The sequence below is a fragment of the Acomys russatus genome, chromosome 14 (assembly GCF_903995435.1).
Source record: "Acomys russatus chromosome 14, mAcoRus1.1, whole genome shotgun sequence".
In the NCBI taxonomy this organism is placed as follows: domain Eukaryota; kingdom Metazoa; phylum Chordata; class Mammalia; order Rodentia; family Muridae; genus Acomys; species Acomys russatus.
In genome coordinates, this window is record NC_067150.1 from 57,093,556 (window position 1) to 57,113,773 (window position 20,218).

General features: G+C 42.8%; 1 protein-coding gene across 1 annotated transcript in view; it reads right to left on the reverse strand.

Moving 5' to 3' along the window:
- Trip4 (thyroid hormone receptor interactor 4) overlaps window positions 1-20,218 on the reverse strand; it is a 49,488-nt gene continuing 29,270 nt past the window's right edge. Inside the window, exons 12-13 of the mRNA XM_051156689.1 lie at window positions 5,760-5,862; window positions 1-515 (exon numbers count right to left, since the gene is read on the reverse strand). Coding sequence (XP_051012646.1) covers window positions 448-515; window positions 5,760-5,862 — 171 coding nt within the window. The 3' untranslated portion in view covers window positions 1-447. The remainder of the gene's footprint in view (window positions 516-5,759; window positions 5,863-20,218) is intronic.

Below are 20,218 nucleotides of genomic sequence, written 5' to 3' on the forward strand. Positions count from 1 at the left end.
GAACATTTTCATTTCATCACAGGCTTATATTAAACAAAAATTCCTCAAACATCCTAATATTCTCTTTTCTATAATTTTGAGAAAAAATTAAATGTAAAAAGTCTCATGAAATTGTTAATCTATATTAAGATTTTCCTAATTACAAATACAAATCTCACAGAGAAAAATAATTTCCAGCTATTTTAGATTTGGTTCTGAGAAAAATGTCATAGACCTAGGATTTTTAAAATGAGTTTTTATAAATAATGTATTCAAAGATTTTTGATCCACTACATAAAGAATCCCACCCTTTAATAAAAATATACAGATTCTGTAAGAGTTTAAATTCTCAGAGACTGAAGCCTGGTGCCAAGCCTTTAGCTTTCTACTGCTTCAGTCCCAAAGGACCAGCGGATAGCAATTTAGTACACAAGACTCCACTATGTGTATAGTTCCTTTTTTCCTGGGTCAGACAGCTTTATTCTGCTTCATTAACCCCTTCTTTGCTCCTTGATGGATCTTGGAATCCAGTTTCCCTGTAAGAGAAAAAAGAAATCTCACTCATTATTTATTTTTATATTTGCATTGCAAATCTTTCCTGGCCTGCTAGGTCTTCTGGTTACTGTGTTCCTGTCACATTCGGTTATCTTGCTTCAGGATTCTGGACCTTTCCAAACTTCAGAGTCTTATATTCTAAGAAAAAATACTATACACACACACACACACACACACACACACACACACACACACACACACACACAAATATTTATCTAAAGAATTTAAGTAGCTAGTATTTCTAATTTTGTAGTTTGATACTAAGATATGTTTTTCTGAAGAATACAGACATGTAGATAAACAGAGAAGAAAACAAGAGAAGAAAGAATGGGGGCAGGCTGTTAAGAAGTACACTTCACACAGCAGGAAACCACTCCACTGACCTGTTAACTAGCTGAGTACAAAGCATGGCTCTCCCTCACAGTGAGAGAGGCAGTTCAACTCCCCCTTCTATTGCCTTGTGCTTAATAGGGGGAGTGACCTGCAACAGTGCAGCAGAACCCATATAAATGCTTCCCTGACAAAAGGTCCCTATCACCAGCTAAAAGGGCTAAAGATCATAGGTTATATGGCTCTTCTAAATGTTAAACTTAGAAAATAAGCAGCCTCAGCTCACTGTCTGGCTTATGCTGTCAGCTGTACTCTGAGGCAGAGGTAGGAGGATCCTGTATTATTTGAGAGCGGGTTCGTCTACATAGCAAGTTCTTAGCCTGTCCGACCTGTACATACTTTAAAAAACAAACAAAACAATGATGTGATCTTTGAACTGACTCCTTGAGCTACCACTATGCAGCTTAGTTCTGTCTAACAGCCTTTGAAAGCATCTATTTCATGAAGAAAATTTTTAGAGTTCCTGTTTGTTTGGTCTGAGGAAAAAGCTAGCAAATTTCTCCTCTCCTACAAAAAGCGTCATTTAAGTCAACACTGATGCTGTTGCTGCTAACTAAAAATAGAAAATACTTCATTTTAGTTTTAGCACTAAAAATATAAAATAAAAGCTCCTGGGCACAGGGCAGCCTGGTATACTGTGAGCACACACCCAGAAGCACTACCACTCAGATGTTTTTCCTTTCACTTGTTGAGCAATCCGATGTGACAGAGAGAACACTCACTAGAAGCCAGTTAATACCTGTGTGAACTGGACAAGTCATTCGGCCTCTCTGGATTTCAACAGCCTCATTTGTCCAATTAAGATAAGAATGCACATTCTGCACTGTGCAAGGAGACTGGGAGGAAACAGCCTTAGCACTCAGTTTCCTTTAGGCCTCTTTCCCTGGCTTCTCAGGGCTGCACCTGCTTCTCAAACAGCAACATACCTCGTTCTGTGCTACGCAAATGCTGTCTATCATGGTCACAACACTGGTGATTTTAATCTGAGTCTTAGACTACGGGCATTCCCAGTGGTTCAGGAGTTCTTTCATCCCATGGGCTGCCTAGCTCAGAATGTGAATGTGACAGCAAGCTGGCGGAGAGCCCGATTTCAAGACAAATTTTCTATTGTCTCCCTCACTGCACTGAAGTGACTCAATTGGTAGGTGGTCAATAAACACTTTCATCAAATAAATTAAACAGGAGGTGGAAACAGACAGGCCAGTTCGAGGACTGACTCAGCTCTACAGTGAATTAAAGGCCAACCTGGATTATATGAGACCTTGTTTCAAAAACAACACAAACAAGCACACACACAAAAGGCAAATAATACAAAATTTAAATCCTTAATATTACAGAGACTACTAAGTGGCACACACCAGCAGATAAAAGGTGGTAGTGCTGACATAGGAGTAAGTATCAAGTCTGTGTCTAGCTTTTTGGACCAAGGCGTGAGAAGTTGGGATCCTCTGAAGGCTGCAGATACCCACTTCTCAGCATGGAGACTCCTGGCTTAGGCTTGGTCCTCAGATCTCCTCTAGCCGGAACCATGAGGATGGCACCTGTTGTTCCTTTCTTTTTGTTTTGTTTTTCTTTTTCTTTTTTTCTTTTTTTCGAGACAGGGTTTCTCTGTGTAGCCTTGGCCATCCTGGACTCACTTTGTAGACCAGGCTGGCCTCGAACTCACAGCGATCCGCCTACCTCTGCCTCCCGAGTGCTGGGATTAAAGGCGTGTGCCAGCACCTAATCATTTCTATCCTCAATTTTTTTTTTCAACTAAAATAAGAAAATGGACCATACACTAATAAAGACCTTTTCAGTGCCATGATTTTGTGAGTTGGGTGTGGTGTCTCACACCCATAATCCTAACTCTCTGGAGTGAGGCAGAGGAGCAGTTCAAGGTCAGTCTAGGTTACACAAAAGCACCCTGAGGTCAGCCTAGACTGCACAGAAAGATGCCAGAGACCCTATCTCAAAAAGCACAAACCTAAAGAGCCATATCATCCTGAACTCGCTCAATCTAGTCTGATCTTGGAAGCTATGCAGGGTCAGCCCTGGTTAGTACTTGGATGGGAGACTGCCTGGGAATACTGGGTGCTGTAGACTTAAAACAAACAAATAAATAAATAGATTTTGAAAATCTAAATCTTCACAACGTCCTTAACCCTAATTATGCAACTGCAAAAATCAAAAGGAGGGAAACCTATTAACTCACAGAGCTGTTGCAATCATAGCTAACGTGCTTTCTCTAGGCCAGGTACCAAGTTAAACATTTTATATGCACTTGGTCATTTAATCAATTGACTGACACAAAGTATCTCTATTTGCAGTGATTTTAGCTCTAAGATCCTCACAAACATCAGACTCCATAGATGTTAAGTGAGTCCCTTATATGAAATAGTGTGAGGCTGGTAAACATTCTACGCCCACCTGTGTAAAGTAAATTCTCTATAGATTGTAATACTTAACACAATGTAAATGCTTTATGAATAATCTTTGTTACTGTTTTTTAAAGATTACTTCTATTTTTGTAAGATTTATTTATTTACTATATACACAGTGTTCTGCCTGCATGTACACCTGCAGGCCAGAAGAGACTTCAGATCACATTATAGATGGTTGTGAGCCATCAGTGCTCTTAACCTCTGAGCCACCTCTCCAGCCCAGATTACCTTTATTTTATGTGAATGCTTTTGCTGGTGTGTACATATGTGCACCACGTGTATGCCTAGTGACTACAGAGTCCAAAAGGAAGTGTCAGATCACCTGGAACTACAGTTACAGACAGCTTTGAGATGGAGTGCTGGGAACAAAATCTCTGTAAAAGCTCTTAACTCAGCCAGGTGTGCTGTGACAAGCCTTTGATCACAGCTCTTGGAGGGATTAAAGAAAGCCAGACTAGTGTCAGCAATCTGTGAATTCCTAACAATCTAGGACCTGATCCAGGGATGGTGGTGCACACCTGTAATCCTAGCATTCTAGAGGCAGAGGCAAGTGGATCTCTTTGAGTTCAAGGACAACATGGTCTACAAAGCCAGTCCAGGATAGCAGAGACTACACAGAGAAACCCTGTCTTTAAAAACCAAACCAAACAAAAACCACCACCAACAAAAACCAACAAAAGCTGGGTGTGATGGTATATTCCTTTAACCCTAGCACCCTGGAGGCAGAGGCAGGCAAATCTTGTGAGTTTGAGGCCAGCCTGGTCTACATAGTGAGTCCAGTACAGCCAAGGCTACACAGAACTCTGTCTTGAAAATCCGAAATAAATAAATAAATCAAATAAAAACATCAACAAACAAGCAAAAACAAAAACCCAACAAAACAATCCAAGACCTTTTCATATCTGTGACATCTAGCCAAATGACTGTTAGGAGCAGCAACTCTTAAGCCAACAGGGTTGATAAAGCAAGAAACTTTCTTTAAGATACAGACAGTACAGCCACTTTAAGCTTTATCTTCTATTTTACATTGTATGTATGTATATATGATGTGTGCAGGCCCATGTAACACTATGCACAAGTAGTCATGGTACATCTTACAAGCCTCCAGTCTTTCCTTCTACCAAATGTACACTGAACTTGTGGCTTTCAGCCTTGTAAGCCAGCACCCTTACCAGCTGAGCCACCTCTATGGCCTGGAGCCTACTCCTTCTGAGATGTGGATTCTAACCTGGGCATTATGGCATATGCCTGTAATCTTAGCAGTTTGGAGGTAGAAGCAGGAGGGCTGGAGTTCAAGTTTAGTTCTCTGTGTTTCAATGATATTTTTTCTTTCTTTCTTTCTTTCTTTCTTTCTTTCTTTTTTTTTGTTTGTTTGTTTGTTTGTTTTCAAGACAGGGTTACTCTGTAGAGCCTTGGCTGTCCTACACTCACTTTGTAGACCAAGCTGGCCTCAAACTTACTGAGATCCACCTGGCTCTGCCTCCCTGCTGGGATTAAAGGTGTATGCCACCACACCTGGCCCTTCTCCCATTCTCCACCCCAGACAGGGTTTCTCTGTGTAGCCTTGGTTATCCTGGACTCCCTTTGTAGACCAGGTTGGCCTCGAACTCACAGAAGTCCTCCTGCCTCTGCCTCCCGAGTGCTGGGATTAAAGGTGTGTGTTACCACTGGCTGCTTGTGTTTTGGGGTTTTTTTGTTTGTTTGGTTAGTTGGTTTGGTTTTTCAAGACAGGGTTTCTCTGTGTAACCTTGGCTGTCCTGGAATCGCTTTGTAGACCAGGCTGGCCTAAAACTCACAGAGATCCATTCCAAGTGCTGGGATTAAAGGTGTGCGCCACCACGCCTGGCTTGTGTTTTGGTTTTTTAAAGATTTATTTATTTATTATGTATATATTGTTCTGCCTGAATATATACCTGCATGACAGAAGAGGGCACCAGATCTCATTATAGAGAGCTATGAGCCATCATGTGGTTGCTGGGAATTGAACTCAGGACCTTTAGAAGAACAGCCAGTCCTCTTGACCTCTGAGCCATCTCTACAGCCTGTAGTGGTTTGTTTTGAGACGGAGTTTCATTATATAGTACAGGCTATTTTCAAACTTATAATCTTCCTGTCTCTGTCTTTCAAGTGCTGAGATTTTTAGACTTGCAGCATCATGCCTAGTTGACTGACAAATTACATTTAATGTGATAAGAACCTGTATGGAAAGTTCAGAGCAATTTGCTGTCATGCCAAGGTACACTTTGGAAAAGTCAAACTATAATAAATATGAGATTAATATTATTGATAAACATAATTATCTTCCAACACTAAGGATGACCCTGAACACAGAAGAATGGTGGCTTTTTTGTTTTTCAAATTTAGACAAGTAAGATGCAAGAGAAACTGAGATTATTAAAGATGGTGACTTACAGATTTTAGGATTTCCTTTAATAGGAAACTTGACAACCATTTCCTGGGGGTTTTTGCAGATGAAAACAAATGGAGAATCAGACTCTTGACTGATATCCGGGAACTGAAAGATAAAAAATTCAGTATAGTTGGGACAAATCTGTCATTTTATTTTAATTCATTCATATTACATCTCAATAGTTATCCCATCCCTTGTATCCTCCCATTCCTCCCTCCCTTCTGCTTTCCCCCTACTCCTCTTCCCTATGACTCTGACTGAGGGGGACCTCCTTCCCCTGTATATGCTCATAGGGTATCTCTCCTGTATATGCTCATAGGGTCTCTTCTTGGTAGCCTGCTATCTTCCTCTGAGTGCTCCCAGGCCTCCCCATCAAGGGGACGTGGTCAAATATGGGGCACCAGAGTTCATGTGAAAGTCAGTCTCCACTCTTCACTCAGCTGTGGAGAGTGTCCGGTCCCTTGGCTAGATCTGGGCAGGGGTTCAATGTTTACTACACGTATAGTTCTTGGCTGGGACCATAGTTTGAGCAGGACCGCTGGGCCCAGATCTGCCCATCATAATATTCTTCTTGTAGGTTTCTAGGACCCTCTGGATCCTTCTATTTCCCCATTTTCCCATGCTTCTCTCACCTAAAGTCCCAATAGGAATGCAAACTAGTATAACCACTTTGGAAATCTATCTGGTGCTAGCTCAGAAAACTGGGATTAGGGCTTCCTCAAGACCCAGCTATTCCACTCCTTGGAATATACCCAGAAGAAGCTCCAGCACACAACAGGGACATATGCTCAACCATATTCATAGTGGCCTTATTCATAATAGCCAGAACATGGAAACAGCCTAAGTGTCCCTCAGTAGAATATTGGATAAAGAAACTGTGGTACATTTACACTATGGAATACTACTCAGCTATTAAAAACAGGGAATTTGTAGACAAATGGATTGAACTAGAAATGATCATAATGAATGAGTTAACCCAGAAGCAGAAAGACTCAAATGGTATATACTCACTTATATCCGGACACTAGCCCAAGGGGCATGTCCCATGAAAGTCTTCACTTACTAGGAAATGTGTCATTTTAAAGAGATCAAGGAACAGCCCAGACTTTCCCTCAAGTCTGATGATAATACTCTCCAGCTCACAGGACTCAACAGGCAACAACAGAACTGCATGATTCTATGTAAATAAGGTACTTAGAATAGGCAAATTCACACAGATTGAAAGAACAAAAGACAGTTACCTGGCTAAGAGGGTAAAGGCACTGACAAGCAAACTCACACAAAGGCAGAGAAGCTGGGTGTGGCGGTGCAGGCCTTTATTCCCAGCACTTAGAGGCAGAGGCAGGTGAATCTGCAGGAGTTCTAGGCCTACTTAATTTACATAGAGAATTCTAGGATAAGGGCTGCCTAAAAACATGGACAACAAAAAGTAGCAAAGATACTAGATGCTATCTGATCTCTAAAAGATAACTTCTAAAACTTCCACCCTTATACCATGACCTACTTGCTTGTGCATGTAGGAGGACACATAGGAAGGGAGGGAGGAGCAAGGAAGGGAGAGGAGAGGGGAAGCAAAGAGATGGGAAGCAAAGGAAAGGGGAGAGGAAAGGAAGGGAAGAAGGGAAGGGGAGGGGAGGGGAGGGGAAGGGGAGGGGAGGGGAGGGGAGGGGAAGGGGAGGCTGGGCAGTTTTGGTGCATGCCTTTAATCCCAGCACTTGGGAGGCAGAGGCAGGTGGATCTCTGTGAATTCGAGGCCAACCTGGTCTACAAAGTGAGTCCAGGACAGCCGAGGCTACACAGAGAAACCCTGTCTCAAAAAATCAACCCCCCCCCCCAAAAAAAAAAAAAAAAAAAAAAAGAAAGAAAGAAAGAAAAGGGAAGGGAAGGGAAGAGGAGGGGAGAGGAGAGGAGAGAAGTGGCTGGACAGGTAGGATCCAGGTTTGGCTCCCAGCCAAACCCATAAGGCAGACCATAACTGCCTGTAACTCCAGTTCCAGGGTATCCAACACCCTCTTTTGACCTCCATGGCTCCTATACCTATGTGATATACATACATACACTCATGCATATTGAACATACACATTAAATTAAAATACACATAAACATAAAATTAAAAAATAAACAAAAACATTTTAATAAATTAAAATAAGAAGCTAGATGTAATTTAATCCCAGTACTTGAGAGGCAGAGGCAGATAGATTTCTGTGAGTTTCTGGCCATCTACAGAATGAGTTCCAGGACAGCCAGAACTACATAGTAAGACCTGTCTCCAAAAAAGTAAAATAGAGGTTTCACCAGGGACTGAGAAGGAAGAGGAGTGAGTAATGACTTAACAGGTGCACCACAGTCTGCAGTTAGAATAACGGGAAAGGAGCTACATGGTTGTGATGGTGGTGGTGCATACATTTAATCCCAGCACTTGGGACACAGAGGCAGGTGGATTTCTGGGAGTTTGAGGCCAGCCATGTCTATAGTGTGAGTTCCAGAACAGCCAGGGCCATACAGAGAAAAGTTCTGGAGCTGATGACCACATACGCTTATGAATATACTTAAGGTTACTGAACTATAACATATAAATATGCTTAAAATGAAAGTTTCTTACATAAGGTTTACCACAATAAAAATAAAAGTTTAAAAACTAAGGTTAGGGGTTCAGGATTAAGAATACGTCCTACTCCTTCAGAGGACTAGGATTCAGGTCCCATCACCTTCATCAGGCAGCTCAACTGCCTGTAACTCCAGCTCCAGGGGATCTGATGCCCCTCTTCTGGCCTCTGTAGGCACCTGCACACACATAACATATTCACACAGACATGAACACATAGATCTCTAATGTTCTAGAAAACTCAAGAGAGCAACTCAAATCAACACTTAACACTCCAACCCAAAGATAGACTAATTTCATATTTATGTGCTGAGGAATGACCGTAGAAAACAAAGGTTTTTTTTTTTTTTTTTTTTTTTGGTTTCTCGAGGCAGGATTACTCTGTGTAGCCTTGGCTGTCTGGACTTGCTTTGTAGACCAGGCTGGCCTTGAACTCACAGCGATGCGCCTGCCTCTGCCTCCCAAGTGCTGGGATTAAAGGCGTGCACCACCACTGCCTTGTTTCCCACCATGGGAAACAAAGGTTTTTCTTTTCCACAATTAAAGGGTTTTATAATACAAGAAAACTTTGTATGTGTAATAAAATCACTACAATTCAGAAAAGAACAGTCTGAGTCAAGAAGATTCAGGCAGCGTTGGTCAGTTTGTGCTGTGTGGCAAGCACAGTGCTGCAGATTGTGGACAAAGGCTCTTGTGAACTTATTGATACAGCATGGATGGGGTCTGCCACAAACAGCTATAGTCATTTGATTTTTAGTGGATTTTTGTATGTTCAGAAACCTTTTACTATTGCTAAATTTCTCTGAACGCCACATTCACTTTCGTAACCCTATACAGAGGGGTTGTCACCCAGTGTTAGAAGCTGCGTTTGCTGCTATACCTGGCTTCCCAGAATGTTGTTAAGCCTCATTATATCTGTGTCTTATTCTTCCTTCAGGACTTTGCTCAATGTCAATTCTGCAGAAATCTCTCCCTACCCCACTATTTAAAAACCAGTAGTAAAGTGCTTGCCAAGTATGCACACAGGCCCTGGTTCAATAACCAGCACCAGTGAAAATAAACAATTAAAACAAAGATATCACAGCACCAACTACCCTATAAATTTAGCACTTTCCTTACTTTATCTTTTCCCATAGTACTTACAATGATCTGATAACATATAAATTATTTATATTTTTTGTTTCCCTTTACTAAGATAAAAGCTTCAAAAGGGCAGACATTTTCCACACCCCACCCCTGAGGGGCTGGGAAATTGCTCAGTGGCTAAGAGCATTTTCTGTGAAACAAACAGAGCCTGAGTGTGGAAAGCTTCAGGTTCAGTGGGAGCCTCTGTCAAAACGAGGAGAATGACAGAGGAAGGTCCCAGATGTCCTCTGCCTCTCCCTCTGCTATGACCAGGCAATCAATGAATATTTGTTGAATACCGTTGGCATTGCCCCTGTAGTGGGTCATGGGCCCTTTACCAGCACTTCCACTGGGCTTCCGAGTATTCACAGTGTGGGAAGCCATGCCAAATTCTGCCATGTCAGAAATCTCCTGCTTAGGCTGCATGCTGTGACATTCCAGCTGCTGAGCTCTGCCAGAGGAGGTCTTTGTGTTCCAGGCCATCCTTGGACTATTTACCTTTGAAAGAAGTAGGGAAATCAAATCCCTACTGAGAAGCACCTGGAAGGTTAAGGATGTTCTTACAGAGAGCTATTCAGGCTATTGTGTTCTTCTTGCCTTGGGAGCAAGGAGCTAGGGAGGGATCAGAATAGATCCTATTGACCTTACTATATAAAGTCTTACTCGTCCGCATTAAAGGGAATCTTGATCAGAAATTTCCTGACTTGATTCATTATTTCTCATGCCTCTGTATCCTACTTTCAATGCCCACTCCCTCTTTCAGGTGAAACCTGATTCAATTTTTCCCGCGGGCTGGGACCCGACATCACAGGAAACAGAAATGAAGTACACAGACGGAGGCCTATTCACTAGGGAGAGATTACTGTACCTCATCCCATACACTAAAGAGAAGTCCATTGGATGAGCCTTGTATCTCCCCTAGAATATAAGCCTTGCCCTTGAGATCTGGACACTAAGAACCACATTACACACACAGTAATGGGTCTAGTTGGCCCTGGTCATGTGGGCCTCTGATCCCACCTACTGGGCAGGTTAGGGCAGAAAATCACAAGCCTGGGCAACTTACTGAGACTGTGTCAAAATAAAAGAATAAACAGTTCTGGGGATACAGCTCAGAGGTGACTCCTTGGCACGCACAAGACCCTTGGTTCAATGCCCAGAACTGTAGAGGGGAAAAAAAGAAGGGTTTGTATCTTTGGTCAGAGATTTACAAAGATAAAAATGCAGCAGGCTCAGCAGGAATAAATTAACTAGGGAAATGAAGGACACAAATAAGCTGTGATGTCACATCCAGCTTAGTGAAGATGCTAAGGGTCACTGATAGAGCATAATAAATAGAAATATGAACTTTATAATCAAGGAACGATCCAAGTTTGGCCAAACTCTCTGGCAGGTGCTTTGTTTCAGTCTAAAGTGACTTCCATCGTGAGTTCAGCCTGAGGAGCCGTGGCGGTGGGCCTACCTCTCTTTCATGCCTCATAACGTTCATAGCTTCTAACATAACAGGTAATTAACTGCCAACAGCTATTTCTTCTCCTCTCAAGGGAAACTGTTCACTAGTCATTTAGAAAACAATTCTTTTGTCATTTTCATAACAGGAAGAAAAAAGGTTGGTACTTCTTGGCAACTACTACTGATTTAGAGCCAAATAAAAATTTTTGCCCAACTCTGAAAGCCCTCACTTAGTCCTGTAGTAAAATGATCAATAACTCCTTAACTATGTCACTCTTACCAACAGATCCCCAGGTGAATTTTATATATATATATATATATATACACACACACACACACACAGCACTGTGTGTGTGTGTGTGTGTGTGTGTGTGTGTGTGTGTCCACGCCTGTGTGTATGGTGTGGTGGTACCTGAAGAAAGGCACTGTGCGTGTTGGCCAAGCACTATCATTGAACTATACAGCTCTAGCCCATGACTTATTAATCTTTTTCTTTTTAAGATTTATTAATGTATTATATATGAATGCCCTATCTGCATGTACACCTGCAGACCAGAAGAGGGCATCAGATCCCATTATAGATGGTTGTGAACCACCATGTGGTTGCTGGGAATTGAACTCAGGACCTCTGAAAGAGCAGTCATCTCTCCAGCCCCCAGACTTACAAATCTCTTACATGTCTCTTGAGGACAAACAGCAAAAGCAAACCGTTAAGAAACAATTCACTGACAAGAACATATATTTGCTGCAGGTTTTCTGGGTTTAAACTTCACTAGGTGGGGCACAGACGTGACTAGATAATACATGAAATCAGGCCCTGAAATCCTGTTAACTGAAAACTGACTCCAAGACTGAGGTGAGGTGTACAGAGAGCTGAGTGTCTGACAAAGACGGTGGCCAGGCCCAGGAGGCATAAGAAGGACAGCACCCTGACAGCAGCTGTGCACTCTGATAAGTACAACAAGATCTTTTTTTTTTTTTTTTCCTGAGACAGCATTTCTCTGTGTAGACCCGGTTGTCCTGGAACTTGCTCTGTAGACCAGCATGGCCTCGAACTCAGAGATCCACCTCCCTCTGCCTCCTGAGTGCTGGGATTAAAGGTGTGGGCCACCACCACCTGGCAAGATGTACTTCATATATGTATGAAAGTATCAAAGAATAAATAAAAGATAGTTTTAAAAGTAGTTCTCAATTACATTTTCCTTCAAAGCAACTCAAGAAACCAGGGATGGTGGTATGGGCACATAATCCCAAACTCTAGAAGCTAACCCAGAAATAGCCTGAGCAACACAGCAAGGCCAGGCATGGAAGTAAATGCCTACAATCCCAACATTTGAAAGTGGAGGCACCAGGATAAGAAACTGATGGTCCACACTAAAGAGCAAGTGCTTACCATGCGTAAGGAGGGAAAATCCAAGCAAGCAACTAACCTAACATCCTGAAGGAATAAAACATCTCTTTTTTTCAAGACAGGGTTTCTCTGTGTAACCTTGGCTGGCCTTGAACTCACAATGATTCCCCTGCCTCTGCCTCCCAAGTGCTAAAACATTATCTTAAAACTGATCTGTAGCCTTCATCCCACTGCCTGTCATATGATGATTAATACTTAATTCTTTTCTCTTTTTGTTTCATTAGTATTTATACACAATATGCTGACATAATATCCTCATAATAAAATATGAAAAATAATTGTCACTTGGATAACACAAAAGACTATCTAGACAAACCAAGATGTCTTGAACAGATTGCAAGAACCTGAGTGAGGCCACAAATCCCTCGAGGTCCAGCAGCTCATGGTCCCTGAGCCTTGGCTTGCTGCTGGTCTCTCAGGACAAGGTTCCTCTGTGTAGCCTTGGCTGTCCTGGAGCTCGCTCTGGAGCTCCATCCTCCTTTGTCCAATCTGCTGGTGTTATCATGAAACAAAGCGTTATCTGTTCTTACCCTAGACTACAACGGTCTCGCCACCTTCAGAATCTCTCCAGTCCATCTTTCACATTGCGTTCAGTGAGTTTTCCTCAGGCAGGGTTCTTATCACCTATTGCTTCATAAAAACTTTGGAAACACCCTGCACGCTTCCCAGCTCACCAGAGAAACAGGCCTTCGGTCTGCGTGCTCCCGTGCTGGGCGACCTACCGTTTGACCATAACCTGCTCCCACCCTTATTTGCTGCTCTTCACTCACACGCTTTGCCCAATAGGGTGGTTGCCACATGAACCACACAGACCCTACCTTCCCACCGGGGCCTTTGATTCCGTTATCTCCTTACTTTGGAATATGCTTTTCGACCAACCAAGAAGATTTCAACAGCAAAATCTCAATTTTAACATCTTTTGTCCAACATTTTATGTTACTCTAAGTTTCAGGTTCCCTCATATTTGAAAGTAGGGTAATGATACTTTGGAATGTTTTGTTGTTTACTTTGTTTTCTTTTATGTGTATGGCTGTTTTGTCTGCATGTATGCCAGTGCACCACTGCAGACAGAGGCCACTGAAAGAGGAGACATTAGAACCCCCCTGCCCAGGAGGCTCTGTGCACCACCATGTGATAGGGCTGGGAGCTAAACCCAAGTCCTCAGGAAGAGCCAGTGCTCTTCACCACTGAGCCATCGCTCCAGCGCCTTGTCTTGTGTTTGACACATGATCTCAATGGGTATGGCTGAATGGCATAGAGCTTGCTTTGCAAACCAGTATGGTCCATGGCCTTGAACTTATTAAAATCTACCTATTTTTGCCTCTCAAATGCTGGGATTAAAAGTATGTGCACACCTTTAATCCCAGCACTTGGGAGGCAGAGGTAGGCGGATCTCTGTGGGTTCGAGACTAGCCTGGTCTACAAAGCAAGTCCAGGTCAATTAGGGCTACATAGAGAAACCCTGTGTTTAAAAAAAAAAAAGGATGTGCCAATGCCAGGTGTGCTAGTGCACACCTTTAATCCCAGCACCTGGAAGGCAAAGGCAGGTGGGTCTCTGTGAGTTCGAGGCCAGCCTGGTCTACAAAGTGAGTCTAGGACAGCCAAGGCTACACAGAGAAATCCTGTCTTGAAAAACCTAAAAAAACAAAAACAAACAAAACAAAAACCCCAAAAGTTATTTTGGGCAGGGAATGTGTTCAGTGGTACAGCACTTGTACAACATGCTTACGCTTTGGGTTTAATCCTAGCACCACAGGATTAAAACAGAAATCACACCTATCTTTACTTTTTGATGGTTAACACACCTATCTACTGGCCTCTCAGATACCCAAGGGCAGAACCTAGGGCTGGTTTATCTTGTTTCCATTAGTCTCTACATCGGCTTATACTAGACAACCAAATATTTACTGATGGGTGACAACTACCCATCTTTTTTCTCTTTCTTTCTTTCTTTCGTTCTTTCTTTTTTTTTTTAATCCCCATTCCCAGTACCCACATGGTGGCTCACAACCCTCTGTAACTCTAGTACCAGGGGATTTGATGGCCTCTTTTAGCCTCCACAGGTACCAAGCAGTGCATACATATACAGAGAATTTATTACACAGAACATTAAAAAAAAGTAGCTGGAGAGGTAGCTCAGCAGTTAAGAGTACAGTAGCTATTCTTCCAAAGGACCCTGGCTCCATCCTCAGCACCCACAGAGTAACTCATAACTGTCTGTAATGCCAGTTCCAATTGTGACACATTCACACAGACATAAAATGCACACAAAGCCGGGCGTGGTGGCGCATGCCTTTAATCCCAGTACTCGGGAGGCAGAGACAGGCGGATTGCTGTGAGTTCGAGGCCAGCCTGGTCTACAGAGTGAGTCCGGGACAGTCAAGGCTACACAGAGAAACCCTGTCTCAAAAAATCATAAAAAAAACCAAAACAAAACAAATGCACAGAAAACACCAATGTACATAAAATAAAAGTAAACACTTTACAAAAGTAGCACTGCTGGTTATGAAGTACATGTCTTTAATACCAGCACTTGGCAGTTAGTTAGAGGTAGCTGCCTACCTCTCTTGGAGGTAGGCACTCTTTTGGAGTGCAAGGCCAACCTGGTTTACATAGTGAGTTCCAGGTTTGAATGTTGAGCATTATTTCCTTCATGTTCGAGTGCCTTCCCTCTCAGATTCAGAAGACCCACCAGTGACAGAAGCTGATAATTTCCACACAAGTGACAGCTGCAGTCTTCCTGACATCTGTGCTGCTTAGATGGTCTTTTTGTTGTTGGGGCTTTTGTTTGGTTTTGTTTGGATTGGTTGTTTGGTTTGGGTTTGGCTTTTCAGAACAGGGTTTCTCTGTGTAGTTCTGGCTATCCTGGAACTAGCTCTGTAGACCAGGCTGGCTTCTTTGAGTGCTGAGTGCTGGGATTAAAGGCATGCGCCACCATGCCCAGCTTGCTCAGATACTCTTAAAGAAGTCATACTCTTCTCTCTAAAAGGACTACAAGTCTACTATTGGTGTCAATTACTAGATGAAGGGACCCATCAGAATTGTTTCAGCATAACTCCTTGAGGATAGAATCTGGTCTGTTACAAAAGCCTTCACATCAACTAGACGGCCAGAAAGCTGGCACAAGAGGAATGGATTCCACTGGGAAAAAATAGAATAATCAATAACCTTGGAGATTTCAGACAAATCTGAATTTCTTCTGAAGGCAGAGCTATAAATAGCACAAACAACGAGACCTGTAAAAACAAAGGCCACCAACTCCATGGCTGAAACCTTGTTAGGTCTGGAGAACTGCTCCCAACCACAGCTGCTAATGGTTATGGATTTGGCAATCAAAATGTCTTTGTTAAAAAAAAAAAAAAAGTTTTAACTGCCTGACTATTGAGGCTACAAACCACAGCCTTGGTGCATTGTTGCAGTCAACATCCTCCCTGCTGTTTTCGAGAGCTTACATCTGCTGCTGGCAGATAAAACGCTGGCAGACAGCAGAGGCTCCTTCCAGGGGAATACAGGAGGTGCTCTGAGGAGATGGCTCTCATCTACCTTTCTCCCTGTCAGCCTGCAGCCCTTTCTATACATTCCTTCCCTGTTTGGGTTCATCCCCTGCCATTACTGAGAGGAAAGTTAATTCTTTTTTTTTCCAGGCACAAATTAGCCATGCTGGCTAAACTGGCCTTAAAAGATAAAAGGAAGACAAGTTCTTAAGCCTGTACAGCATATACTTTTTAAAAAGCCACTTAGAGTGTAGTGTACTTGACTTTAAAAGTACTGTGAAGCAAAATTTTTTTTTCTTATTCTTTTTAGAGAACTAAACGATCACACTATGCCAAAGACAGGCAAACAAGGTGAGGTCAGACATAAATTACCAAGTTTCTTTGGGTAAGGAAAATGCTAGCAACAGAATGCTGAAGACTCTGTCCGAGTCACGTGGAAGTTAGTTTCAGCTGACATAAAGGTTATTAACTCCACAGTTTTTCAAGGAAAACGTGCCCCAGCTGGTTGATAGGAATACTGGTTGAAGCTGGGGGTGGTGGGCACATCTTTAATCCCAGCACTCAGGGAGGCAGAGCCAGGTGGATCTCCATGAGTTCCAGGCCAGACTGGTCTACAAAGCAAGTCCAGGACAGCCAGGGCCACACAGAGAAACCCTGTCTTGGAAAACAAAAAGAACACAGGTTGAGATGCTGAAGACACAGAGTAGAAACTGTTTCCTGGATGGTTGTTGCTCCATAAGCTGAACTTAGAGGATAAAGGAAAGCCTAACTCATACACCCTAAATTGTGCATGCTAGGACTACAGCTCTGTAGTATATACACAGCAAAGGCTGTGTATATGGGGATAGGGAGGTAACTGAGTGGTGGAGCACCTGCCTTGTATGTACAAGGCCCTGGGTTTGATTACTAACCCTGCTCCAGGGAGGAGGATGTGTAGGAACACTGTCTTCTATTGTCTGCCTCTTGGAGCCTTAACTCACACTTCCTATTAAAGGCTCTGAGAAGCTATCATAAACAAATTTGTCTATTCCAAACATGTTTCCCAGATGTGCACTAATTTCAGGAACATCTACATGAAGTACTTTGTGAAATCCTGGGAGAAGGCTGCTTCCCAAAAATACCAACTCATTTATTTTTTTTTTCCAACTCATTTATTTAGAAACAAAGATTAGGCTAAGAGTGGTAGAGCACTTGCCTAGAATGAGCAAGGCCCTGGGTTAATCCACAGTGCCATGAATCTAACAAACACTGAGATGACTCAATGGTAAAGTGCTTGCTGCTAAAGCATGGGGACCTGAATTTAAAGCCCCAGAATTCATGTGAAGCCAAACACAGATGCACCTGCCATCCCGGATCTTCTACTGGGAGTTGAGATGGGTAGGGGCAAAAGACAGGTACCATTATTTTTTTAAATACTTATTTATTATGTATACAGTACTTGCCTGCATGTACACCTGCAGACCACAAGACGGCATTAGATCCTCTTACAGACGGTCATGAGCCACCATGTCGTTGCTGGGAATTGAACTCAGGACCTTTGGAAGAACAGCCAGTGCTCTTAACCTCTGAGCCATCTCTCCAGCCACAGGTACCATTTTTTAAAATGACAAGATCCACTGGAGTGGAGAGATGGCTCAATGGTTAAAAGAGCTTCATGCTCTTCCAGAGGGCTTAAGTTGGACTCCTAGCTCCCAAGTTATGTGGCTCACAGCTGCCTATAACTTCAACTCCTGGGAACTCTAACACATCTGGCCGCATAACTCACACTGACATGCACCCATGCGTGCGCGCACACACACACATAATTTAAAAAACAAGTATCAACCAAGGATAATGCATGCAGTAAACCTAGACCCCCTATCCAGATCTAGCCAATGGATAGCACATTCTCCACAGTTGTGTGGAGAATGGAGACTGACTCTGACATGAACTCTGGTGCACCCTATTCGACCACTTCCTCTTGGTGGGGAGGCCTGATGGCACTCAGAGGAAGGGGAAGCAGGCTATCCGAATAGACCTGGATAGGCTGTGATCATACGGTGGGGGAGGAGGTTCCCTCCTGTCACAGGTATAAGGAAGGGGAATAGGGTGAAAGAGGGAGGGGAGAGTGGGAGGATACAAATGAGGGATAACAATTAGGATATAATCTGAATAATAAAATTTAATAAATAAAAAATTAATAAATTTAAAATTCACTTAAAAAACAAACAAACAAGGCAGGGAATGATGGTACAGCCAAGTCCTTGGGGAGAGTGGGGGAAGGCAGAGGGAAACAGGCAGATTTCTGTCAATTCAAGGCTACAGAGTATTCCAGGGCAGCCAGAGATACATAGTGAGGGCCTGTCTCAAATAAAAACATACACGATTAGGTATCTACTCTGAACATATTCATGTGATACTCTCAAACACACCCACACTCAAAGTAATGAAAAAAAGGCACATAAAAGCTGATGACCATGAGAAAAGGGCATGAGATGTCACCAGTCCATGGCATACTGAAGGGCAATGCACAAGGAGAGTTGCCAGGACCTCCATGATGGAACACGTGGGAGGATTCTGGTGTTTCTATACACTGATCTTAGCAATCCTCAGCACATAACACACAGCAAAATCCAGCTCAAGGAGACCTAAAGGAAGAGCATCCCTGAGAAAACAAGAGTTGGTAATTAGCTTGCTTGCTTTCTCTCTTTCTCTCTTTCTTTCTTCCTTTCTTTCTTTCTTCCTGGTTTTTCGATACAAGGTTTCTCTGTGTAGCCTTGGCTGTCCTGGATTCCCTTTGTAGACCAGGCTGGCCTCGAACTCACAGCGATCCACCTGCCTCTGCCTCCTGAGTTTTCAATGTTATGGTTTGAATTTAAAATTGTCCCTTCTCCAGGCTCCTGTGTTTGGTCACGTGGTCCCCAGCTGCTCTCTAGGGAGGTTGTGGAGGCCTGGATGGCGAAGACGGGTCACTGAAGGTGGGCCTCTGAGGGCTATGGCCCTAACTGTGGTTCTTCTCTCTCTGCTTCTTAATCTGCTGTGAGAAGCAGCAGGTGCAGGCTCCCACCACCAAGAACTAGACACTACCTGCCATGTCTTCCCACAGAGTCCTCTGAAACTGTAAAGTTTCAACACCACCCTGGGCTATATGGTAATACCCTGTCTCAAAATCAAACCCAAAGACAACCAAGCCAAAATAAAAACAAACTGACAAAAAAATTAAAGAAGAAAAAAATAAATAAATCTAGGAGCATAAGAACTGGCTAAACCGGGCGTGGTGGCGCACGCCTTTAACCCCAGCACTCGGGAGGCAGAGGCAGATGGATCGCTGTGAGTTCGAGGCTAGCCTGGTCTACAGAGTGAGTCCAGGATGGCCAAGGCTATACAGAGAAACCCTGAAAAACTAAAAAAAAAAAAATCTGCAAGGGAAACATTGATGGGGTTAGGCCGCTAGAAAGAGCAAATTAAAACAAAAACCACTTGGGACCCAGGTGTAATGGCATATGACTTTAATCCCAGCACTCAGAAGGCAGAGGCCAGCTGGGTCTACATAAAAAGTTTCAGGACAGCCAGAGCTACATAGTAAGACCCTGTCTTGAAAAAAAAAAAGAGGAGGAGGAGGAGGGAAGGAGGAAGAGGGAAAGGAGAAGGAGGAGGAAGAAGAGGAGGGGGAAGAGGAGGAGGAGGAAGAAGAAGAGGAGAAGGAGAAGGCCTCAAGATGCTGGGATATAGCTCAGTGTTGGAGAATCTGACTAGTGCATGAAGCCCTGGATTCATCCAACATAACAAGAAAAAAAAGGCACATCTGGAAAAATGAATTGAGTGAGCAAAATTAAGTTGAGGCACATTTTCATGCACAGTAGTAGAAGCCCTAATGCTTAAACTAACTGCTCAAAGAATAGTAAAACTACTGTCTGTGGGACTTTTTCTGCTTCAAGGATGAACTTAGCTATTTTGGAGTAATGCCAGTCCCAAACATACTCTACATTTGAGGCATTTGCTAATGAAGATAAAGCTCTTTGGCTCCCCCTACTGTTTAAAAGCATGCTTGAGTCATGTCAATTTAATGCTTAGAAATTTTTTAAAAATTTAATACATATATATGTTCACTTGTTGACACATACCCCCTAACATGGCACAAATAAAACCAAAGTCAAACACACTTGCTTATCTTGAGTTCATGGTCTGGAAGTAATGCTTCAGAACAAGCCAAAACACGTTATGTACACCCACCATCCAATCAAAACACGTTATGTACAACCACCATCCAATCAAAACAAAAAGCAGTTATTTTAGGGTTTCTTCACTTAAAAAAAAAAGCAAACATTTTTCTTCTGCTTTGTTTTTGTTTTTGAGATAGAGCCTCACTACCTAGCCCTGATAGGCCGGGAACTT